This window comes from Anser brachyrhynchus (assembly GCF_964034855.1).
Source record: "Anser brachyrhynchus genome assembly, chromosome: 9".
NCBI lineage: Eukaryota > Metazoa > Chordata > Aves > Anseriformes > Anatidae > Anser > Anser brachyrhynchus.
Genome location: NC_137703.1, coordinates 20,893,591 through 20,920,586, shown reverse-complemented (window position 1 = coordinate 20,920,586; position 26,996 = coordinate 20,893,591). Strand labels below are relative to the sequence as shown.

The 26,996-nt window shown below is 38.6% G+C and overlaps 1 protein-coding gene across 8 annotated transcripts in view; it reads right to left on the bottom strand.

Annotated features, from left to right (window-relative positions):
* The window catches only part of LOC308199825 (uncharacterized protein), a 605,136-nt gene that overhangs the window by 374,768 nt on the left and 203,372 nt on the right, over window positions 1–26,996 (bottom strand). The window contains exons 1-3 of one of the 8 annotated variants that reach the window (XR_013954983.1): window positions 22,081–22,623; window positions 1,800–1,870; window positions 1,395–1,506 (exon numbers count right to left, since the gene is read on the bottom strand). The exons of 3 other annotated variants lie outside the window; for them this stretch is intronic. Coding sequence is in view for 1 of the 5 variants with exons in the window: in XM_080604496.1 (XP_080460622.1) it covers window positions 1,800–1,870 (71 nt within the window). In the remaining 4 variants the exon portion in view is untranslated. Of the gene's footprint in view, window positions 1–1,394; window positions 1,539–1,799; window positions 1,871–1,920; window positions 2,246–22,080; window positions 22,625–26,996 lie in introns of those variants that run through there. 4 more of the 8 variants (XR_013954984.1, XR_013954985.1, XR_013954982.1 and 1 more) reach the window with 4 other exon arrangements.

Genomic DNA, 26,996 nt, shown 5'->3' with positions numbered 1-26,996 from the left:
ACTATATCAAAAAAATCAGAATTGCACAGAAAGTAATAGAAGGTATCCAGATGATATATACGTGCTCTTTAAATATTTAGGAGCCCAAAAAAATATGAGGGATGGATGACTTACACTTTCTGAAAATTGAGTCTAAAGGAAAACCAAAGGAAGTTTGGCTTTAATTTCATCTCCCTGCTAACTACAGAGCCACATGAATCCTCAGAAAACTTTACCATGTTTTATCCTTTTTTCTTTTTAAGAAATGGGATTCCTATCTCCAAGATCTGCCCAAATGGGAGGCAGAAAACACAGTTGCGTGCAGTATCTGAATTTTGTATGGCCCAATCCCGTGACATAAACCAGGCCCACACACACTTTCCCTCCAAAGCCCAGTGATCACTCTGAAAACAGGACTATGCTCTCAAACACCAGAACTACACCAATACTGTGCACTGATGACTATGTGACAATTGCATTTTCTTCCTGCAACGGGCCTAAGTTCAGGTACTTTATTGGTAAAGGCCCAGGAAACGAAACTCAGCTAGGGAACACACGATCCCATCCATTTATATCAGAAAATGATCTCTTCAGCTCTTTAAAAATGGTATTTCTCTCAGAAGAAAAATACATGATCATTTGAAATGTTGTTACTTTGCCAATAGACACTGTCAAGCACTTTTGACAGTCAGTGTCTCCCAGACATCAAACAGCCTCTCTATCACACCAAGGTTAAGATTCAAGGCCAGGTTTGAATAGCCCCTTTGCTTTTGTGAGTTTCTGTCAGGCCCCTGACATTACTAGCATGAATTTACTGTGATCTGGTAAACAGAACAGAGAACATGGCACATGGTAGTGATTTACACTCTGTCATTAGCACATGGCAGGGGGGAGGGATTTACTTGTATAGTTCACACATACCATACAAATTCTTTAAACAAATAAAGAGCTGTGGAGGGTGGGAGGGAGGAAAGGGGAAGAAACCTATACAAAACTGAAATTTTCCATGCTTTCCCACACTTGTTTGGAGGGCTGGCTTTCCCCCCACACACACACGATGGAGTGTCTCCTCTTACCCAGTTCATCAGAAATTCCTCTCACACTGCAAACACTGAGGTGGCACGCTGCCTACATTTCAGGAAGATCTTGGCAATGCACAAGTAGCTCTGAGAACATGTACTGGGGGCAGGGAACATTATCTCATAATTTTAAGAGAAGCAGTCACCATTTCAACTGTAAAATATTAACCCTTTGTGCTTATGAATACTTGACAGAAGCAAGTACTGTAACATAAAACACCCCAAGCAGAGGCAGGGAGCACAGATATCACATTAGGATGGACAACACGATGCCTTGCCCACTAAAAATTTAGTGATGCAGCTTTGGTTATGATGGAGTTATGCAATGAAACGCACCTCAAAAGAAATACTGGGCAAAGCCTGGTGTTCTCACCTCTTCACTGGTACATAGCATAAGGCAGGCTGCTGTGCTCTGACGCAAGCAGCACTCATCTCACCTGTTACATTGCTGTCAAGAACAAGTAAAAACGAAAGAGGGCACTGGAAGAGAGGGACATATATGAAGATGATTTTATATTATTTACTAAGAACTGACTGTTCTTTAGTCAACCTAATTTGTACATACATTCTCTTAACTTGGTGATGGTCTACAAAACCCATTTCATATGGATTAAAATTAGTAATATTTCACATATATTATTTAGTCATGGCATTCAACCATCTTGTAGATAGGTAAATAAAATTTCCTCATTTACTTCTAAGAAATATGAGGCAAAGGCATTCAGGATCAAATTCACTTACCAAAGATGCTATTTCTCCATTGGGATCTTCAACAGCCCTAAGGCGTATAACACGCATTGAATTCAGTGGTCCTTTTAAAATAATAATAAAAAAAAAAGTATTTTGAACTATTGAACAATTCTAAGAATTGGAGGCAATGACTTCATTCAGATGTGTGTCAAAGACAGGATTAAAACCTATGAATCTGTGAAGGCCAGACACGCCCAGAGATATGCAGGGAGAAGCTGATCAGAAACAGTTTGGGGGTTTTGCTCACAATCATTCCCCCTTAAACATTTACTGATCAGACCACAACATGCCCTGAATAACAGGAGAAGACAACAACCCCATGAGGATGTGGGGCAGACACAATAGAATATGTAGATACTTATCTATCACCTAGACCTGCAGCAAGCACGAGAACTGATTTTGTGTCTTCACAGCTCATGAAGGAGGAAGAATCAGTCCTCAGACAGGGAAACAAAACAGAGAGAGAGTGATTTTCTTAAAATCCCACAGGAAGCACACTATTTAAGTAGACTGCTGCATCACCTGCAGTTTCCAGGTTAATTTTACACAAAGTTTAGTAATTCAGTATCTCCCAAAGTGTTTCTAGCAGCAGCATGTACCCTGTTCTCCAGGATTCAATCGCAACCTAAAAGGCAGATAAGCAGAAAGTAGCTGATAGGACTTTCCAAAGACACAGGCAGCGGCCAGCTGTCAAAGTGCCTCGTGAAAATGAAGTGTTTTCTGAAATTTCTGTCAGGTATGATGTAGACAAGAACTTACTGCTATCTTTACATGTCTCTCATGGAGGATTTTTGAACCCTAAATTAATCGAGATATATCTCTAACCAGAATTAACACCATCCTGCACAGATAGACACATAGGTAGTTGATCTCCCTTCAGGATTAAGCACAAAACTGTAAAAAGGAGATTGACTTCTACTTTACCTCCCCTTCCCCATCCCTCTCTCTGTACTTCCAATCTGCTTCAAATTGACAAGACTTGTCCGTTTTAAGAAAATATCAACTTAAAACATATCGAAGAAAAGAAGTTGAGGAGAGAAGGCAACTACTGGGAGAGAATGCAGAACACAGTGGTGTATTTACAGACTGCTTCTTGTGATCCCCTAGTGCCACCTTTGGTTGGAGCTCACAGAGTATGAAAAAGCCTACAACCTGCAAGGAAAAGTTTCTTTTCCTTGATATCTCCTTACTTGCAGAAAGACTCCTGCTGTATTCCCTATTAAAAAAAAAAAAAATAAGAAAAGAAAAGAAAAAATATTGGATTTTTCCACTACAGTTACTGAACTAGCATCTACTATTTCTACACCATACCTGTGTCCCCTGCAGCGTTAGCTCACTTTATTTTCATGACTTAAGCATTGTCCTGCACCATGGGGAAGAGGTACACACAAGGAACCTGCTTTGAGAGGCTTACACAGTACTGCCTGAAAAAGGAGGGTAAAAGACCATAAAAAGACCAAAAAACATCCTTCTGTTGTTTCAGTTATCAGACGTGCTCTGCAGATTTTTGTACATTCTTGTCCATGGTTACAGCTACAAGCCTTTCGTGCCAAAACCCTCAGAGCAAGTAAAATGCTTCAGGAAAGTCAATGTAACAATTTTAACAGCTTCACCAATTTGCTCTTGCCAAGAATTAGACCCAGGAGCATAACAAAGACAGTTGCTGAAATCTATTAATAAGTAGTGTACATTTACCACCTCAATACTATAGTGGCAACTGACAAAGCCATTTCAAACACGTATGTAGGTGGTCTACTTCATGATGCAGAAAACAGAGAAGCAAATGAATTGAAACGAAAAATTGAATAAATCACTACAGATGTACCTATATACATTAAAATGCACAGATGTGTATGTGCGTATATAGAACCATAGAATATCCCGAGTTGGAAGGGACCCATAAGGATCACCAAGTCCAACTCCTGGCACCGCACAGGTCTACCCAAAAGTTTAGCCCATGTGACTAAGTGCACAGTCGCTTCTTAAATTCAGACAGGCTTGGTGCAGTGACTGCTTCACTGGGGAGCCTGCTCCAGTGTGCGACCACCCTCTCAGTGAAGAACCTCTTCCTGACGTCCAGCCTAAACTTCCCCCGCCTCAGCTTAACACCGTTCCCGCGGGTCCTATCACTGGTGGTTACGGAGAATAGGTCACCTGCCTCTCCACTCCCCCTCGTGAGGAAGTTGTAGACTGCGATGAAGTCCCCCCTCAGACTCCTCTTCAGGCCGAATAAGCCCAGTGACCTCAGCCACTCCTCCTATGTCTTCCCCTCTAGGCCCTTCACCATCTTCGTCGCCCTCCTCTGGACACTCTCCAACAGTTTAATGTCCTTTTTGTACTGTGGTGCCCAGAACTGCACACAGTACTCGAGGTGAGGCCGCAGCAGCGCAGAGCAGAGCGGGACAATCGCTTCCCTCAACTGACTAGCAATGCCGTGCTTGATGCACCCCAGGATATGGGATGCATATGTGCATATTTGCACATATGCATATGTATTTATGCATATGTGCAAATATGCACATGCATATATAAAAACAAATATATGTATACACACTAATATATATAATAAAGGCACACAGATGCAAACTCAAGACACACAGCAGATATATAGAACTGTTTCAATAGGATATAAAGAGTTACCTCATAAAGTAAGCCAAAAGCTTTTTTCGTACATGAAAGACAACATTTGAAATATCAAGCAAAAGAGTCATTAAGAACCTCATGGGCCTACCAGCTACTTCTCTAATGCTTTAAGTTAACAGCTGAAGTAAGAGACCCTTCAAGCTTCCTTCCCTGCTGAGAGTCATGCAAACTTCACTTCTAGAGAGCTTCAGAAGTAGTCAAGATAATCTTCTGCTGTGCTGGTATTATACTGCTTAAACAAATGGATTTACTTTACAGCTAATATAACTAGATATTTAGAGAGAACTTGCTTTTTTTAAGGTTATTTTCTTTCCACTTTGAGTTGTCAGAAAACGATTTGTGTTTTTTGCAAGAACGGTCATTCTGCACTGCAGGCTTTTCAGAGAGTCAAGCAACAGCTGCTCAGCCTTCTTCATCTGATACTCCTCTTAGCTTGTTCAATTCCATAGCAGGAAAGAGGAAACAGAACAGGAAAAATAGAATTTTTTACTACTAATATATAGCAGAATGTTATTTTCAGAATATATTATCAGTAAATTAGCAAAAGTAATTATAGTGCTATTCCAGGTGTGTCTTTGCATGTACTGGCAGGAATACCTTTGCCACTGTTTCATCTCCTGGGAACTTCCCTTTCATCCTGGACTCTTGTTCTTTGCTTTCTCTTTTCTTGAGGCATTAACTACAGTATCACTGCCTCACACAGCTACCATCCACTCACTTCTACCTGCTTTCATTCTTACACAGTACCCCTGCAAAATCATATCCTAAAGAAGCCTCAGGCTATTTTACTTTGTGCCCTAGTAATGATGTTCTCTTAGGCTAGCAGCTGAGAAAGATGACAGGTTGACTCCAGTCCACTTCATGCAGGTGCCATTTGAATATTAATTATCTCTAACTAAACTTCCTACTTTCAGGCCATTATTTAAATTTGAACTTAAGATGGCAAATTTCATAGAATGAGAATCATTCCTAGTGACTGTAGAGAGCTAATAGAGACATCTAGGCTAGGATCCTAATCAACAGAATGACCAGATTATTTGAGTCTCTCCAGTGACTGTGAGCAGGCCTCAGTTAAGAGCGTGATGTTAATTCAGGTGAATCTAGGTTGTATTTTCTAGTTTTTACTTGCGAAAAAAGAAGAGTTGTCTTCTCTGTCGGAGTTGTCAGGAAAAATCAAGCTTCAAGAGGACACTGTTGTCCGTAGTGGCATGATAGGATATGACAGAAATGATTCTATGTTTTCACAATCAATTTTTGAGTAAGGACACACCTTCGCCTCACCATCCTCACGTTACTATAACTAAGACACAAAATAAATCTACAGGCAAGCAGAAACTATGGTGCTATTAAAGCACTGTAACTCATGGCAATTCAGACACCAAAAAGTACTTTATTTCTCTTTCAGTCACAGGCAGCCTAATGTATGGTGCCTTGCACTAACTGTAGTCCTGCCAAACATGATCATGGTCAGACACCAGTAAAACGTTGCCAAAACGTACCACAGTAACTTGTCCGCTTCATCCTTGTGGAAACATTTTTTTCTTTTTTAATAAAAATATATTTGTTAAAATACCTTAAAATAATTATATTTCTGTAGCCTTGTTAATGATTCTGTGGCTGTATTCAATATTAAGCAGATAGGTATCGTTGCTAGATCCTGTATATGAAATACAATGAGAAAGGAAGGAAGAAACTACATGCAGTTTATAATAATTGATGTTTCCTGACTATAATCTTGGCATCTCTTTAAATCCATTTATAATTGTTTGCTACCTGTTCCTGAATATGAACAGGCTATTTCACCCATGAAGGGCAAGTGCTAAGCTCCTTCCCTGGTTATGAAAGATCCATAACTCAAAAGGGCCACAGGCTGAAGTGAGTGACGAAGATTTGTCTTTGCCTTTTTTTTTTTTTTTAAAGCAAGTCCAAGACTTATAATCACCCTTCATGGATGAGACAGCCTATTTGTTCTCCTTCGGTTGTTTTTCTGTTAAATTGAGCTTTTTAGGAAAGGGACTGAGCCCTGGCATCAGACAGAAAACAGAAGGTTGGTGATAGATCTAGATAATTAGTATTTTGGGACATGCTGGATAAGCCAAAAACATAAAAAAAATAATAATAACCTTGTTGTGTTACTGAAACTATTTGGGGTTTTCTTTTGTGCATGTTTTCACCAAAGTGAGTAACAAAAGTAATATTGAAGAAAACGTTTCATTTGATCAGACTTGAAATATGTTGTTTAGCTTTGTGATATATTTATCATTTAGTTTCTGTTTTGTGTGTTTGTAGTGTGTTTTTTTTTTAGTTTGTTTTTTAAAACAAATTTCAATCTAACATTTTATTTCAATGACTGTTAAAGAATCACCAATCCACCGTAGTTCACAATGGACATAATGAGGAATGAAACAAAGTCACGAAAACACAAAGTGAATATCAAGGCACATTTAAAAACTAATGCAAATCATGGCGATAAACGTAAGCACAACTGTAGAAGCAGAAAGGGATGAAAATGTAGGAAGACAGAAAAGTACAACCTGCTGCACGCTTGAGTTTGAAGCTATTTGTCCTGCTTTGACTCCTTTGGGAACCACAGTACTAACCTATACAAGTGAGCCACATTACCTTACATGAATTCATGCAGGACTGCTAGTAGGACACCTGGTCGAAAGACAGGGATATTGCACTGTCCCTTCCCTAAGAATCACAAGGGATTCGGAAAATAAATCCTTTAAGATGGTAGTGTAGACAGCACTGCATGATTCCAGTTCTCTCAAAAGAGATACACAGAAGTGCTATCCCTGTGATAAAACTCAGAGGCAGGAAATGAATTGTATTTACCACACACTTCTAACTTTGTACTCTACCTACTAATCCATTTCTGCCAGAAGTGTTTTGAACACAACACACCTCCAAGAGCTGTAAGATTATTTTGTCACCTTAATAGGTTTCCTCCTCCTCACCAACATCCTCTGTTACAGCATTTCCCTCCCCAAGTTACACTGGCCCCAATTTTTTAACCAAAAAGATTGACCACTGGGTTTAAGAATCAGTATTATGCCACTCTGCAGAGCTACAAAGGGGAGGGAGCCTTTCCTTCTAGTCATTAAACATTGTCAGCGTCCCAATGGTTTTCAGAATATTTGTTTCTAGTCCTCAAAGACGCAAGATTTTAAAGGACTGACATTTTAACTAACCTTACAGGAAATGCAGATTTACCATACGTACAGGTTTAAAAACCTCAGAGACCATATACCAAAATGATATGAATAGCTTTTACAGCACATCAAGTTGGTTACTATTAGTTGTTCTATTAGTTGCAAACAGTCACTGAAATCACACTTTACTTCATTTAGCACAAGTACGTATTTTGTAAAAGATCAGGAATGCTGTAGCATACAGTGCTTTATAGACATAACTGAAGAAGGTAAATGTTACAATAAAATGTTAGTATATTTGTAAAATAGTTTACTTCCTAGATATCTAATAGACATAGTATGGATGGAATGCAAATTCTTTAGCCAGTAATAAAGATATTTTTAAGCCAGATTGAAAAGAGTATTAGTGAATCTAATTCCCCTTTTTTCCTTTACGTTCAGCTGTCATTTGTTTATTAGTAACTTTTGAAAGCTTTTAAAAGCTTTAAGTGAAATATCTTGGTCTAATATTTGCTCAAAAGTAGACTAGTTTGGGAATTTAAAATCAGAGTGTAAAAGTAGAAAAATAAACACAAAAATAAGAAAAATGTGCTAAAATACTGGAAAAATCACTTCTAAGTCTTTTATGCTCAGGTTATGCGTCTACAGCTGAACACTGGTAGAAGAATAGTTCTCAGCTCAGCACAGAGTTTTCTCCATGCAGAGAACTACCAAAACTTCGTTTCTTACAGGTGTCCTTTACTGCTGCTAAACAAAACATAAAATGGCTGAATTCTGATATCTTCTCACTGGGTAATAATCTGGGCTTCTTTCCTCTATAAAGCTACTGGTTTTCAAATCCTAAAGCATTATTACAGTTAACTGAAATTCAAATGTGCAGGTTCCAAAATAAATCAAAATGTTTTGCTTTAAACCTCCTTCAGCTACCTTCACCTTCAAAGGATGTGTAGTTTCAGCGCTTTTAACCTCAGTTCCCGGAAGGGACTGGGGAACACATCTGTCCTTCACTTCCTGTAATGCATTTCTACGAAAACTATACTGAAGCTCAGGTTACTCTGTGGAAATGTTTCAGAGAGTATATAATAAGTGTCAGCCTAGGCAATAAGCACGCTCTACCCATTTCTGTTACACACTGCTCACTGTTGCATCAAGCAAAAATGGGAGAATTCCAACCTGGCAGTAAGCTATCACAGCATTTCAAAATTCTTGAAATTATGCCATTTTTCTACTTCTCCCTATTACTGTTAATATTTTGAAATATTTGTCTTATATAGATACTAAGGCTGTTCTGTTGTTTTTTTTCCCCTCTATTTCTTGACTGATCTTGATTGTTCCTAAGAGCTTATTTTCTATTCCTAATCCCCAAAGCTTCATGAACTGGATGTAGGCAAAGAATTCAGATGTACCTTGCAAAACATTTTGGAAGTTTTCCCAGTCAGCCAAGGATTTCCTCAAGATAAATCTTCAGGCTTTTCAAAGAGAAGAATAAACACAGGCTTTGTGTGTATGTATCACATGTAGAGTGTGAATTTCTGAATGCCTGTGCCAACATTTATTTCGAAAGCCTGCTGTTTGTGATACCTCAGCAAACTCTAATGGAAGTGATCACACAGTGAAGGTTACTGTTATTCTTTTCTTGAAATTATAAACAGGAGCAGGTTATCTCCTATGAGATAGGCTTGCAAGTGTTTTCATTCATAACAAAAACCAGAAGATGTTAAGCAGGGGTGTGAAACAAGGTGTTAAACATTTACACTTTTCCTCCCACAACAAATTTCCTAATGCAACTTTTTTTCCAAAGTTACACCAGACATCAATGACATCAAGCTTAGACCTTAGAGAAGTAGGCTACTATGCATTTTACAGAATGAAACTTTGTTATCTATATATATACACTGGGAAGAATTAGTCTCAATTCACTTCTAGCACTGCTTGCCAGCCTTCCTGCAGCCAAGGCATAATATTTTTAAAATGACATATTTTAAGTTTGTGGATTTGAAGGAACACATACCTCAGGCAAACATGCACAGAAAGTAGAGCACAACATCTCATCTGATTAGAGGACTCTATTACTGACTCCAATCACGTCTTCCTTCTGTCATGCCTTTTCTTAAGATAAACACCTGTGTTCCAGTCATAATGAGCCAAACAATTCCTAAATGTGACTTTATTCAAATCAAAGATGATCTACAAAGAAGTTCAAGCTACTAGCATCATTTCTATGAGGATGTTTGATTCTTCAAGAGCCATATGACATATGAATGGGATGAACAGATCACAGAAAAACATTTTTTGTTAGTCTATAAACACAGTGATTAGGAGTAAACTATTTATAATTTTCTTCCAAGCATTTCCAAACAAGTTTTACTGACAGAAAAGAATAAAGATGTAAAGATGAAAATTTCTTCTGATATCATGTTAGGATTTAATATTTCTAATTTTCTCCTTGCTATTTATGAACAGAATTACATCTGTGAAAAATAACGAATTCATTTTACATTCTGCTTTCAGATTCTTCAGACTGAATTCTCTCAGGCATCCTACACTGCTTTGCTCAACATCACTGCAGTACACCGACAGCCCTAAGAAGACCAATTTTGTGTATAAAGGCACAGAGCAGTCAGTTAATTTTTTTTAATTGGGCACTAAATATTCCCATAGCTAGTTGTACCAGGATTAAAGGACTGAGGTTGGACATTCATCCCATAATGTTACACACACACAGCTTGACTTGTGTGGCATGCTGCTCAGCTGTTACTGAGATATGCCATCAAAGCACTCCAGCTGCATAAGCCAATTCCATTTCAACACTATCAAGCAAATCCATTTTCACTGACTTTGCATAAAACAATGAGGGTGTCAGTTAATGTAAGATGTATTTCTGATTATCTTGGATGATATTTTCCTGCATTGCTTTATCAAAAGGTACTTGTCTCAATTGCAACTACCTATCATGCATGGAATTACTTTATTTTTTATTTACATTCATGTGATCACTGTTATGACTACATACACATATATAAACTGTAAGTGCTTTTTACAGCATAAAGGACACTATTAAATGTTGTATTTGTTAGAAATACTTAATAATTGTGCTTTGTAGATGCTACAGAGCCGTTTTCCTTTCCCAAGCAGAATCAAAAAGCTTAAATATATATTTACAAATACAGTACTGCTAATGCTTTTAAACAAATACCGTATAGCACAAAATATCTGCTGCCAGCTTCAGATGCAAGGATGAAGCCATTTTACTTTTGTTTAAGATGGTTAAAGCTTGGGCTTACAAACATAACTAGTTTTAAAATAATTAACTAATTTCCTAAAGGTCAATCCTGTCAAATGCTACTACACCATTCCTGAGAACGTTAAGCCTATGACATTTTTAAAGGACTGCATTAGAAAGCTTTATTACTGAGAAGTAATTCTTGGATGCTTCTGTGATAATTTGTGAAACACATGCACACAAACACATCCGTTCATGGTGTTCATACATTAAATTTCCACAGTGAAAGCACTCCCACCTTGGAAACAGTAGGGAGGCCAGTGCAAGTTTCACCTATTCCTGTGTTAGGCACATGTGTTATCACGCAAACTTTCATCATGAAGACACTGCAGGCCTCTCCTGGCAGAACCCTTTCCTGCCTTTCCCACCTCACTGCAGCTCGATTTTTCTTGCTTACATATTTCAAAGCTCAGGTACTCATGCATCCTATTCTGAACACTACAGCTCATCTCAATCCACTTTTTTTGCCCAGACAGCTCCAGCTCAAGCTGTCCCTACAGTTATTTCCCTCTTCTTACATGGATTTAAATCTAACCTCACTAACTTCTGTGTAAGTAGGATGCTGATTGTATGTGAATTGGAGATGGACAGCTACTTCCTTCTGATACCTGAATTTCAGAAAAGAAGCTGCAGATATTCATGGACAGTTCTCCTTGTTCTCATCCTACTTCCTACCTAAGTGGAGCTGAGATACAGAAAGTTTAGTCTCTCCATTTATTACAGGCAGTAGGAACATGCTCAGGTATGTCTGAGATCGTAACCTCTACGTCTCTATGTTGCCTCAGCCAGAAGTAGGAAGTCTCTTTAAAAATAATGCCTGAACATTTCATTGCTTCTACTGTTTCCTAAAGGAAAATAAATACACAAATAAAATTAACACTGCACCTCACCTCCCCAGTTTTGCACTAACTATTGTTTTGGACCCTGAAATTTTCATGCTGGCCTCTACCATTAAAATGATGGGAGTAGGTCAGTATTTTGGATATGAAGCACTATTTCAGCTTTTTGCGAGGTTGGAGGAAGATAAGAGAAAATATTAGGCGAGTGATCAATAATCCCTCCCTTTTTATTTATATTGCAGTAGAAGCACTTTACAACCTTAGTCATGGAGGACTGACTGGCCTCCTACTGACATACATCAATACATTTCAGTTTTAGACTGGTACAGATTTGCCACATCCACATTCTTATATATATATAAACTTCTGATGATTTAACAGCCATCCACCACCACTCTCTCAAAGCACAATTAAAACCAAATGTTTAATCAAGAAAAAAAAAAAAAACAGATCCTCATTTAACTTAGCTGGTACCTCAGAAGTTGTGTTACCCTGGACTAGGCATTGTTTTACTAGGCAATTCCTAAATGTGGAAATCATAGAATCATTAAGGTTAGAAAAGACCTCCAAGATCATCTAGTCCAACCACTGATGTCCAAATGCACTGTTCTTTGTGTCTAAAAAGTTCTAGTTCAACAGCAGGTTCTGACAATCTTTTATTTTTAACCCCTAAATTCTGTTCTATTTTCAGAATAGGCAACTGTAAAAACACAAAGTTAATTCAATTCCAAATTGCTATCACAAGAGGCATTTCTAGACATAAACACAAGGCAAGGCTGTTCGTGCCTACTGCTGTTATTAGCATATGCTAGCATATTACCTACTGCTTGGAAGTGCCGAGTAACCTGTCATGCTGTGTACAATGCACAGGTGTACAAAACGAGGCATTCTGCATATGATTCAAGTTCTTCTCTAAATTCTTTACTGTATATTCTGTGTAAATGATATGCTATAGCTTACTAAGGAACAATGGATAGTTGCCAGAAGTGATAGCTATAATTAAAAATTGTTAAATCAAAACTGTATAATATTGTCTAAATATTCTCCCAGTGCATAATTTGAAACGTTTTCCAAAATCTAGATGCTGAGCCAAATCTGTAGCTTGATTCCATTCTCTGAAAATTAGAGTTTTGTGTTAACGTGTTTAGTTTGTCTACCAGACCAGGCAGCATGGCAGAAAAGGTAAATAACATGCATATTGTACAGATTTCAATTAATAACCTCATGGTTATAAACTAGGATTAGTTTTAAAGCAGCTGTGAAGATTTTCCATCACCATTTGAGTCCTCTCACTGAAGGTTATTGTACAGATGCTTCACTGGAACACATTTAGCTATTGCCTCATGGAAAGCGTGGATAAGTACAGAGGGAAATACTAAAAAATAAACAATGTAGGATCAGCAAGCCTGGTCTGTGAGATAGCTAACTACTCAAAGCTTAATTGTGAATTAGTCTGGTTATGCAATACGGGATTTTCGTGTTGGGCACCCCGACCATTCTACAGCATTTAAGAAGTTTCTCTCAAGAAACAGAGATCCAATCACTAATGTTATTTTATTTCAGAGAAACTCTGTACTTTATTTCTGTACATTCTACTTTGAAAGAAGAGGGAATATCCCACCTAAGACCGATAGTAACCAATGTTCTAATTAGTTAGGGTTCTTTCATTGAAAATAGTTTTTCATTTTGGAAATGCCGTTTCTTTAAAAATCAAAGCTTCTCTGCAGAAGTGCATTACTTTCAAATAATTAAGGTCTGGCATGAATTAACTCAGAGTCTTTGATTAGCTGAGGGCCTAATGATTACGGCACTTCCTGAGGATGTGGAAGATCCAGGTTCAAACCTGGTCTGCCTGATTCAGACTAGGAATTTAAATCCCTGTCTTTCAGAACCCCAGCAAATACTTCACCTTTTGGTACAGGAAGCCAACCCTTCCTGTATCAAAGGGTATTTTTTGTACAAAATAGAACTATGCCAATAGTAACCATTTGGATAGATTCATCCCTAGCCTTTTGTAGGCAACTGTAGCCTATTGAAAAGTCTACGATATATTTTATCAGGGCATCCATACGGTATGTATAAATTTGACACAGGATTCAGTTGCCTACATATGGGACTATAGTGCCTTTTCAAATACTTTGGTATCCAAGACATGTTTTCTGCAGATACAACACAGACTTGCAGACCTAGAAGATGACCTGTGCCCATCAGGAATGGCAATGGAAGTCAGATGTGGGAGTTTAAGGTATCTCCAACAGCACTAGCTGCCTGCATTTAGTCAGCTAAATCCCACCCTGTTCCTCATGCAACTGTGAATCAGGCAAGCCAGAAGCTTGAAGGTGCACTGCTTGTGTCCTCTATGACTAGAGTTAGTAAGTTGAATACTAGCTGTTCTGAGTGAGCCTTCTCTCAAATTCTTGTAGTCTCAGCTAAATATCAGTTAAAAAAATACATTTTTTTGAAATGCTGAAAACAATCATGGGACTAACAATCTGTTGGGTCAAGTAGATCTGCAGATAAGTGGTCTATATTGGTCTTCTAGTATGGCTTTGTATAGACAAGGAGATTTAATAGCAATGCTCTGTTACAGGGTAAGCTATTAAATAATGTTGAGGGAAGTTCTAAAGGAGCAATCAATCCTCTGTGCTGCGGATTTGGAAGTTTTCTAGTGCACCCAAAACCAAAATATCTGGCTTTCAGGCCACATGCATGCACTAATAACTGTATTTCATTTCCTGACTGGCATCTCCACTCATCTTTCTCCAGGACAAAATTATCTAAATCAATCTGGCCTTGAGGACAGAACTGCTGAGAGCTCTCTATGGGAATCTATGGTATAGATTACTACCATTTGTGTCATTCTATTTAATTTGCTATTTTCTTCCCTTACAACATGTGGGTAATAATCACAGCAAATTGATTCCCCTGAGCTACTAGGACAATTAAAGCTATTTGGTTATTGCCACCTGCTTACTGTTCCCATTAATGCAATTTTCATTGCATTATTTTTTCCTTCCTTCCTGTTTCTCACCATAGTAAATTCTTTGCCCAGTCTTTTTACATTGCCATTAGTGTTAAAATGGCATTGAGGACATCTTTCCATGAATCTGATCATTCACATTGTCATATATTGCTCTTCCTATGCAAATTTAGTTTTGAGAATTTTTGAAATTTAGTGGTTTTTAATACATACACTATTTAAGGAAAACAGGTACTTAATGACACATGGTACTTTTTAATAAGAATCAATGTAGTTTTGCTGTTATTTAAATCTCCTTGTAACCAACAGATTCTGCTTATCTTTATTATATTTACTAAATCACCTGCTATATAAAATATAGACATAGGAGAGCAAAATAGATACTGTTTTTGTGTGTGTTATTGCTGTCTTGTCAGGTGTTTAACCTTTTCTTTCTTGGAATATTTTTCCTTTGCTCACCTATTTCTCTATTTGGCTATTGGATTTTTCCAATCTGCATTCTCAGCTAAGCAATATGATATAGATCACTTGTGTTGTAATTTTTATTTTATTATTTTTTTTACAAGATCAAAGCAACCAGTGATTTCTGGGGAGAAGAGTGGCAGAAAGCAAGATAAAATCACAGATCAAATAAGTAAAGATTGAAAGGGCAAGGATGAAACAGGCTTCAGTCCCAATTTTGTTAAGAAAAATTCAAGTTTTGTTCTATACAGCAGGTGAAATAAAGGGAGATCGATCTATAACTGATTACATCTTCTAAAATGCAGTCCAATAACACTTAGTCTTTCATTAACCTCCTTTAACTGCTATGTTGGTTAAAGTCAGATGCATCTTATGTAGCCTTGTTTCTCTGTACTGAACCACCAAGATGGTGGGGTTGCAGTAACATAAGCACACTGCAAGAACCTGGTGCATCATTCTGCTGGTCACAAATAACCAAATAACTTACTGACCAATTCTGATGGATTGACTAACTTGTTGCTGCATAAATATGAGCTAATAGTGTTTGTCATATTGCAGGTGGCAGTAAATAATAATAATAAATAAATAAAAACCATGAAAATAGCTTTGATTTTATTCATTGTTATTATTCATTTCTCAGGCAGGCAAGTTTGAACATGAAAAAATGTAGACCTACAGTGTAAGCACAAATGTAGATCCAAGTAAACGTCCTATAAGCTGAATGCGGTTGTAGGCCACAAATTGCACCTGCAATAGGGAGAACAAACCAGCCCAATTCCAGATAAGTTCCTCAACAAACAGAGCAGAAAACTGATGCATTAAAGAAGCAGGAGTCAACAACAACAACAATCCCTAATTTAGGAGCAAATCTTAACCCTTTTTTGTTTGTTTGCTTTGATTATCTAATGTGCTGGTATATTTTAAACCAGGATAGAATTTCGAGACTTTGCAGATCATTTAAAAGTTTAAGGGATTATCAAACCAGTCATTTTAAAATGACATTTTCACTGTGCAAATATTTGTCTATTAAATAGGCTGTATGGCACAAGACCTGATCAGCCTTGGCAGTATTACAGGTTCTTCATACACTGCAAACCCCACTGTTTCCTCATAAAGCTGTCAAGTCTCAGTTTAATGAAACATATATAAACTCAATTATGTTAGCCATGTCTCAGCAAACTAATTCTTTTTTTTTTTTCCCCCATTCCTGTTCAGTTCCCCCTTATTAGGTCTTTTATCAATTTATCCTTTTGGGAGCACCCCAGCAGGTCTGCTGCTGGCACTGAGATATGAAATCAAAGAACATGTTTAGGTTTTGAACAGGCAAAACATTTACATATATAAAAATATCCTATCAGACCATCATTACATTAACTCACAGAAGATGGAAGATTAGGGAGCTTTAGTAAGAAGCGTCTCTAAAATGACCCTAGAACTGCTCCTTGAATTCCCATGAATTATTCTATGCCCTACACTACTGTTGTCTGAGATGCATTCCTTCCCTGTGTTTGTAATTAGAGTTGTAATTTATTTTTTTTTCATGCATACCACCAGACTCAGGGTCAGAAGGATGCAGAAGGTATAAACAGCTTTCAATAGTTTGCGGTAGAAACTCATTATTGTCATCAGTCTTAGGAAATGCAAGTTATTTACCTGGTTTTGTGATATCCAGCTTAGAATAGAGATTGCCACCATCTCTATTCTTTTCATCAGAAAAGAACATTTCTACCATAACTTTGGAAAAAAGTTGTGAATACAAATAAGCAAGTAAGCAAACAAATATCCTGTTATCACCACACAATATGTGATGCTAGCCCTCTGAAAACTTGTGTTATTCTGCAATATTTCTTGCTATTTCTGAAGTGTCCCAAATCACAAAGGGGTTCTATACGGTATTTCTACCAATGAACAAAATAGTTGATGTCTGCCATTAATGACTTACAATAAAAAAAAAAAACACTTTCTGCACACAGAACAGTGAATAACAGTCTGTAAACATTTTCCTGAGTTTCTGACTAAACTAACTTTGATTGTTTCTGCCCAATCCCATTCTCCACCCCATATTTGTTTTCCACAAATATTCTCGCAAGCAGTTTATCTGGCACAAATTCTTTCTGAAACAAGCATCTTTAAGTGACTATTGCAGAACAGATTTGAAAAGCCAATTGCTAGTATTTGCAGTGGAAACATGATTTGAAACAAACAAGTTCATTCAACTGAAAAACATAAATACACTACATTTCAGTCATACAATGAAAACTTGAAAATTTGTGTACTGAATTTATGACAAATGCATTAAATTGTTTCCTTGAAGATTCCAAACAGACACATTTAAACATTTGAGGTACAATCAGTCTACTCCCAGAACAATTTGTAAGAGAATTTAAAAAAAACAAAACACACAATAGATTAATTTTGTCAGGTTATTTATCCAGTCCCATTTATGATTCTAGTTGAGTTTAAATACATCTGTAGCAAGTTTTGAAGTAAGGGGAGAAAGTTTATCCAAAAAGAAGTTTGCATGTAGATTTTTTTTTCCTCCTGTGGCCCACGTAAGCAAATGGCACTAGTCCACAGAGAGCAAAAAAGCAAGAGCTACATACCGAGGCCAAAATGAGAACCTGTATGGTCTAGCACTATAGGTATCAGGTAAGAAGGCTAGTAGTAAGGTTCAGAGAGAACTGGAATCAATCTTGCTTTTCTGCCAGAAGTGTTATATTTGAGCACAAATAAAACAAATAAAAATTAGGAAAAAAAAAAGAGTTAGCAATAAGCCTTCCCTCATTTTCCTTTACTCTTCAGTAGGTTACTTTGATGGGAATTAGACAGCCCTCCGCAGGAAGCTCTTTAGTTCTTGTTAAGTCTTTTCACAGCATGTTTGGTGGAAAGAAAGGCTTGTGTTTGATGCTGTTCATCACTCTAGCTGCTGATTTTCTCAGGTTAAGAAACATCAGTCTGTGTGCACCACTTTCAAAGGCTGCCAAAGTGAAGATCTCATATGGGTTCCAAGTTTCTAGCTGCTGTGTTACAGCACACCCCCTTAGGCAAGCGTGCGTGTCAAGGCTGAACAAGTTTCACACATCAAATGCTCATTTGAGGATCTTTAGTAGGTGAAATTGCTCTTTCTACAAGAGATTGTGTATGCTTGTGCTAACATTGATTTAACTGCATTTCTAGATTGTATTTGAAAATCATAAATGAAATCTTTTCCCCTTTTGAAAGTACTGTTATGACAAGTGTGACAAGATCTGCTCCCAAATCCTGCCCTGCAATACAGGCAGAATAGGACATTCCCTCCCCCCCCTTTTTGTTTTCCCCAGTGTCTACAATGAATAGGGGTGTGGGTATGCCCGATGTACAAATTAATAATTTGACGCTATAATGCAGTGCTTCACTAAGCATTAACACGAACCTTTGCATGCCATTCTTTCCTATGCTGTATAATAGCATGTCAGCGTTTTGCCCCCTGCAATCTGCTGAGGTATAAGCAGGAGCCAGGAATCCAAGCTGCCATTCCCCTGCCTGTTTCAGTAAGCCACACTTCCTCCTGCTCAAGCTGTAACTGTGTTTACCTTTCAGTTCTTCCCTCCAACTTTTCCTGTATGGAGTCAAGGAGTTTGTTCCCTGACCCCTTCTCCACTTGGTCTCTGGTTATAAGTCTGTTCAAACAAAATGAGTCTCTTGAAGACTGTCATTACCAAATGAACCTTTGCCTCTTTGCTACTTTTACTTCCTTTCACACTTCTGAAAATTACGGAGAGCTGATAAAGTCTGAGTTACTTTTATTGCTTATCAGGGGTTAAAAAAAATTTCACAGTTAATAAGACTATCACCTCCTTTTGGTTCCCTATTTCTCTCCCTTTACTCAAGCTGTCTTTGTATTAGGTGAAAAGCTATTCTAAAGCTGTCCTTTATGTCTACCAGATCCTATTATGTCTACGCACAAAGGCAGAACTTTAGTGAACCTGGATCTCTTCCCTTCCTGTTCAAGGTCTGCTCTACTGTTGTTACTGAATTTGCTATGTTATCATTGTACACGCATATATAGGAGCGATTTCCTGCTGGGAAGGGCTTATCACATCTCCTGGCAAAGTCAATGGAAGGCTTTTCTTTAGCACACCTTTATGAAGGCTTTGCCTGCAAGGCCCCAAGGATCCCAGCTTCGTGTTTGCAATGGCTGCACATGTAGTTAATTAGGGCAATGCGACATCTGTGCAGTGTCCAGCCACCATTCTGGCAGAAAGAGGTTTAAGCACAACATACTAACTTTCAGCAGTGCCCTCAGCTCCCGTACCGAGAAACATTTCGATCTCATCGTGGCTTAGTAAGCAGACTTTCCTCATCCCCTAACCTTTCCTCTGGATGAATTTATACAACATAAGTGAAGGAGTAGCTTTCAAGTATCTGCTCATCTCTGCGCATAGGCACAGCTATATCTCTTCCAGTATCTGCAATTCAGCAACATTTTGACCAAAGTTATCCTCAGCACCCAAATGTTAAGTAGCATTAAGAATCTCAGTCAGAAACATCAGTCTTCAGTGGCTTTGTGACCAGCAGGTCTCATATGTCTCATATTTTTCTCTGGAGAACTTCTGGTTCAGGGTTTCATCTTTCTGCTTGTTCCAATCAACTAACACAAAAACAGAACATGATTTACCATGCAGGCACAGGTTACTGTCATTGGCCTGATCTATTTATCTGATGACTAATTAATTCCTTCTATTTATGTATGCCTGGGAAATAAACATTTTGTGATGAAATAGGTATTATCACCAATACAAAGAAAATGCTACACGAAAGCCCATGGACCCCCCATGGATACATACTGATTTCACACACATTTTCCACACATTTCTATTGGCTCTGCTTGAGACCACATATTAAAACCCACCAATCTTCCCAGTACAGACTGATGAAAGCCTCAGCAGAAACAGCTGCATTTCACATGTGGTTTAAGTTAATGTCTCATCCTGAATGTTTAACTCTAGCTGGCCATGCTGCTTTTCTAATATTCACAGTCCTCTTTAGCTTCACATTAGAGGCAAGGTACTCCCTCCCAAAAAGCACAGAAGAATACTTGGTAGCACTTCATTTCTGGAGTGTCCAAACCCACTTTTTTTTATTGCACATAACATGAAAAGTCATCTGTTTGATATCCTGTAAACACATAAAACAGTTGCATAGCACTTTTAAACAGCATAAACAAACACTGATCTGTCCACACAGTAATATTTCTTTTCAATAAAAATGAAGCATTACCAAAGCTAAGTAGGACTACATATTTTTCAGCTGAAGTCTACTATTAAAAAGAAAAAAGAGTATCATAAAATACATCTTCTTCTACTCATTCTTCCTAAATGGGCCAGAAGAAAAACAAAAATCCCAATTATTTACTAGAAGCTGGAACATAAACAAAAGCCCATCATAACCCAGGCAGTCCCTAACATTGCAAACCCGAGTACAGAAAGCCCTTCTTACCCCCCCTCCGCCCCCGCCTTGAACCTATTAAGTTAAAGACCAGCAGTAAGTGATTTTACACAGCTGAGCCTATGTGTGTGTATATATAGTCTCTCTCACATGAGCAACTATCACAGATATAGACACTAGTGCTACTATTTTTTCTTGGTAATACACACTTCAGATCATGGGATTCTTCTCTGCAGGTGACCTCACTGCAAGTCGTACTATCATCTTACAGATTAGAAGGCAATAAAATCAAGCAACAACACAGGTTTATGTGCATGGCAATACACAACACTCTGTGGTTTGGCCAATGCATTGATCACATGAAAAAGCTTACAAAAGACCTTCTTGAACATGCTCATTGTTAAGTTTAATGCAGTGATGTTGAGCAGACTCTCAGGAGAACCTGTCCACCACCAATGGCAGCAACAAGAGTCCCTGCATCAGGATTATCTACTCCAATTTCTTCAGCCCTAAGACAATGATAACTTCATTTGTTTAGCGCGAAGCCCTCCTAATCTCTATTTGCAAGAGTGGGGACAAGAACCATCAGATATCATTCATGATTTTAGCTATTTTCTCTTCCAGCTGAAACGACAGGTCTTATCACTTGAGAGGAGTTGACTTTTCAGTGAGCACAATACACCCATTACACCTAACGTGGAAGAATTCATTTCAGACAAGTTGCAAAACTCTTCTTCCCTAATATTGCCAATAATACAATACAACATGAACGCCTAGACTGAGTACAGATGAGTAGAGGAGTCAGAGGATAAGAAAGCATTTCCCAACTTTATAAAGCCCCCAGAAGGTAGAGGCACCAGCCCACAGCACTAATGTCAAACACATTCCACAGAGCAGGGCTCGGTCAGACAATTAACAAAAACATGTTTCATCGCACATTAATCTGTGCAATAAAACACAGGCACCCATCATTACTAGAGCTCTCCTATCCTAGTATTTGCAGATAGCCAGCCATCTTACATGAGTGCTTTACAAATCCTAAGAAAAAATAGAAGTAACTTCAAATTAAATATTGCACAAATTATAAAAACACCAAGCAGATAATGAGAGCAGAGGGAAAGCCTAGTCTTGAAGCTTTTTTACTATAATCATACTGATGCCTGCTTATGTGGGTTTTGGTTCTTTATCCTTACTCTGTCAAAGAACTGGCGTGAGCCATTCCATTGAACACCATATACTGGTGTATGCTGTGCCTCTGCTAGAAGGGTCTGACAGTACAGTGACTCCAGAAAACTTTCTGCAGTACAGACTGAGCCCTTCATAAAGTTCAAAACTACTTCAAGAAGCATGATAGGCAGTGGTTACAGTACTCCAGATTGCCTGTGTATTTTCAAATTTAGTTGCCAATAAAGCAGAAAACACTTAGTGAAAAAAGTGATTTCCTCCCATGCCCTTTCTCGCCCCATTCTTCCCTCCAGCTTACCTCCCTCCTGCAGTAGCAGGCAGAGGAGCAGTCCCAGCAGCTGTCCATCTGGGCCAGTCTCTAGGCTCAGAGCAGAACTGCAGGCAAACCAGGCAGTACTTCCTCATGATTCTCTATGAGCACCTGACAAAACTGCCACCTGTCTTTGATAACCTTGATGGCTTTTTTATTCCACTAATTTGCCAAATTGTTTTTGAGTGTGTTGTAGTCAATAGAGTGAATGGACAACACAAGTGGCAAAAGGTCACAGCTGACAGTTACCTGACTCCTTGGTGAGCAGAGAAAAAGAATTTAAGAAAAACTTTTTTTTTTTTTCTCTGTCCCTTCTCTCCTGTGGAAGAATGGATTAGATCAGGCTCAACATCTTCCCCTTCTCCCTTCCCATAAAGGTGTGTAATAACTGAAGGCAGTCAACCTTAAAGCCCAGGAAAACAGAATATCTGATTCACAACCCAGGAGTACTTACGCATACTAAAACTAACACTGTTGTGCACAGTGGAATTGCACTAGGATTAAACCAGCAGAGCCCCAAGGTCATAGTTGCCAGCCAATACCACCACACTATGAAACACATTTCCCTGGAAACCAAGAATAGGACAGGTCATTTCCCTAAGCTGTCAAAATGTACTTTATTGCTCTTTTAACAGCCAAAACAACAAACAAAAAGAAAAAAGTACTGTGACTAAGCCTTCCCAATGGACCTTTGCAAGCAAAAGAAGGAAGGCAAAAAGAGCAAGAGGTCACAAAAGTGCATGTAATTAACATAATCAGTGTAGGAGTGGTATCAGCAAATTAAAAATAGAGAGTCTGTATCACCCAGAATGCATGCCCAGGGCAGTACTATGAAGAACAACAAGATATGAGATGTGCCCTTTGGAATAAAGAAGGTGAGGTGATAGGATTTCCAGCCAACGAAGAATTTATACATACAGTTTATCCAAAAATCCTTCAACTGGATTTCAATCATTAATAGTTGATGTCAACATTTTGTATATATGGTATGCAAAGATAAATTCTAAGGACATTCAAAGCTCCCCCTCCCATCATCTTACTTGCACACTGCCCTTTCCAGAGGCAACATTGCGTGGGGGTAACTCAGAGATCTCTTGAAAGACAGGGACTAAATTCCTACTTCTTCCAAGGCTGCATTACTTCTGTCCCTCACAGGCATTTGGTAAAACCAAGTTTTGGGACGAAGAGTAATCCCAGACTTGGAAACAAGGCAAATGATTTATCAATATATGTGAGCACCATGGACTTATCATGTGGAGTCATTTATAATACTAACAACATTAGAATCAAGCAGGATGTTTACTGATTTATTTTCCTTTCTTATTTATTTCTGCCTAGCCATCAATGAGCTATCTGAAGAACACTATTATGTATTTTTTGTTGTTGTTGTACAAAGATTTAATAGCATTTACTTTGTGAACTAGAGTTATTGGAATTATGAAGTTTTGTTTCCCCTATATCCACTCATTACAATATATTGCAAAGCATGTTTCCTTTGTTTGAAATGAGTCCTTGAAAACTATCAAAAGGAATTCTTTAGAAAATCTTAGCCTCTGCAGAAATCTAGTGCAAAGAAAAATTCTAAGAATAATATCTGAAAAACCCTTCTCTCCTGCACTATTCTCTGTAGTAAATCAAAAACCTTTGTCAAAGAGGAAAACAGAACTAATGTATATGGTTAAAAAGTGACCAGATGCCTTCACAGGACTCATGAAAATCAAGGCTCACTGAGAAAGGTAAGTTTCAAGAAACTTCACGTTTTCCAGGAGCTAGCAAGGGGAAAAAAATGCATCCAAATAAGAGAGAATCACTTGAGCAGTTAGCTTTGACTTCCTTGAGCTTAACTTCAGCTGTGGTGCTGTCTCCACCTGCACACGCTCTGCCCATTGCTCTGGGGGCCCCACTAAGCTCAAGGCCAGGCCCCACTTCTTGCCTGGACTACACCACAGTTGTAAATGTGCACATACCCACCATGTTCGGGCCCATCAAGTATGAGGTTATGGCAGAGCAAAGATGACTTTTCCCTTGAAGTTGTGATCTCCCCCAAAGGATGGCTAGGTAGGATTTAAAACAACCTCTGTATGCTTGGTTTACCACATCAGAAACAAATTAAATTAGTAGCTCAATAAGCTCAGTTATAAACTGTACTTGCTGAAACATTCTTGTCACAGCGGCAGAGGCCTCAGGGAGAGCCAGCTGAGTAATGCTTCAGCCCTCCTCGCTGACCGCTCTGCACCCATCAAACACGGGAGGTACTCCCTCTGCCAGCAGTAAGACACCATTTCCCTCTGCCCGCTTTACTCCATACGATGGATAGCTGTCCCCATTCTTTCCAATCTGACAAAAATCTAAAATTTCACCTCTGCATTTTCATATTTTTCTTATTCAAGAATACACTAAAGAATAGTATTATTGCGGACAGTACTGCTAATGATTTCACCTGTAAAGTCACCTTTCCACTTCAGTCATAGAGAAAGACTTCTCTCAGCCACCCAAAAGCTTTTTATTCACTTTTGTCATACATCCCTAATCTGTGAGCAAGCTGCAAAATTCAAAACCTAAACATACAGCCTTGAACCACAACATTTTTTGTTTTCCAAGTTCCCGTAGACCGGGAAATAAGCCAGTCCTCATTACTATCATGTCAGAGGCCAAGTATGGGAGACCAAAGGATTAAAAAAGAGCCGAGTTCCTTTATTAGCCTGACTTCTACAACACAGAGAAGGTCTCCGGTCCTGGCAGGATACCCAGCACCAGAGCACGCGGTGCCTGGCATGGCGGCCTGGGGACGGAGCTGCTTCCTCCCCCTTCTCCCTGCACAGCAAAGACAACAAACTCCCTCCCACTTCGCGTATTCCAATCTACCATTTCAAACAGAGTCCTTTGCTTTTTATCCTAAAGTGGCACTTGTTAAAGGAGCTGTGACCACTCAGGCTATTTCCTTTGAGGATGATAACACTGCTGCAGAAGCTTCATTATTATGCTAATCGAGCACAGTCTGAGCAGCTTTCATAACTGCCACATTAAATCATCCACCAAGGGGAGGCCTCAAGAGCCATTTACATTGCACTGTATGCATATTAATGAAGGCACTAGCTGCAGAATTGTTTTTGAAGCAATAGTCAGGTAAAAAGGGGGAAAAAAAAAATAAGGACATTATTTTGAATGTCAGAAAAGCTAGAGATGGTTAAACTTCACAAAGGTTTTGCAAGTTCAGTGGTGAGGCTTGGTTCTGTTGTCTGCAATTAGGGCTGAATAAAACAACAGAGCAGAAAAGTGCAGCAGCTGCAGTTGTAAAAGGGGTCTCTGTGACAGACTGCAACGTCTCCAAAATATCTGTGCCGTACAACGCACACTCTCGGTCCTCAGCCATACAAATAGAGGAGTCCTTGCCTTATTCCCTCCTCCTCCTGCTCCATCCCCTCCTCTTGTCTCAGACTCACCACTTGTGATGCACCCAGAGAAGATAATGCTACTAGGAAATGAGATAAAGAACAGTACCTAATAGCATGCCTTCAGAATAATTCAAACACATCCATCAAGACCAAAGGAATAAAAGCAAACAAGTGACATTTAGAGTGATCTTGGGCTGACAGCTGAATACAGATACACTTTTCCCAAAAGATAAACCACCTGGAAGCCACCACAGATGAAGGTGGATGATACAGGCACACAGGTTAGGCTGAAGAAATAGCAGGAGCAATAATCACAGCAGTTCACCTGCCCTGACACAGTCATGTTGCTTTTTTTCACGTTATAGAAAATGTGCATCCTGAGGAGGCATTTTAAGGGCAGAGCAGTGGCATTATTGGCAAGAACTGAGAGCTTTTCCCACTTCTATAAGAAAACTACATAAAGGAAAATGCTCTATGGAAAATGAGGATGATGCTGGCATTGTTATTGAAGCAAAGTCATGACTTTTTTTTTATCAGATCTATCATAGCTTTGTTTAGACAGTTAGACATATTTTAAAATGATTTATAGGTGAATATTATGTGCACTTTGGAAATCTGGCATCCCAGGAAATGTTTTATTTTATGATTCAAGCCATGCACTCTCTTCCATCACCCTATTCTGTAATATCAACAATCCACTTCCCTATCTCCCTCCTGCTTCTCTCCTACTCTCCTCCCCAGACACCTACTCCCCAGGCCCAAACAATGCTTGACAGCAATATTTCATGTCTTCAGGACATCACTTTCAAGCACTCTCTCCCTCCCCACCTCTTTGTTCCAAAGGGATTAGATAAGAGAAATGCAGCATTTACAAGAGCAAGAATTCACCTGGAACCAGTAAAGAACAACTTTTCCACACAGATATGAAGTGTTTAACCACAGTCTCAGCTGAAACCCAAGAACATTTCAACAAGATACCTTTTTCAAATGACGAGACATTTGCATGTTATTGCTGTAATGGCCACAGTAAACCTTGCATATGACGTATGTGCAAAAGGTTGATAAAAAGCCAATAACACGACCTTCCAAGTAAGTCTTCACAAGCCCTAACCTGCCAAGAAAAGAGTAGAACTACAAAAAGTCTGCAACATTTTCCTCCATCTTAAGAGCAAAGAATGACTTGAGATGGAGGGGACCTTCAAAATAATGATGTACCAAAAAGGAAAAGCTCTGTACCAACTTATTACAGTGCTGAAGAAAAGAAGACACTTTGCTGCAGGATGGCTTATCCCTATCTTCCCCACCCTAAAAGAAACTATTCTGTACTCCAATCTTTAATTGGCTTTTAAAGATCCACAAACATGTCTTCCTTATCTTATTTTCCAGTTTCAACTTTTTTCTTCCCAACTGAATTTTTTGGACAATATATCACTCAGAAATAATGCTCATGTTCTCATAATAACTTCCCTCCCTACTGAAAGCTAGAATGTTTCAGTTTTCCATTTTTGA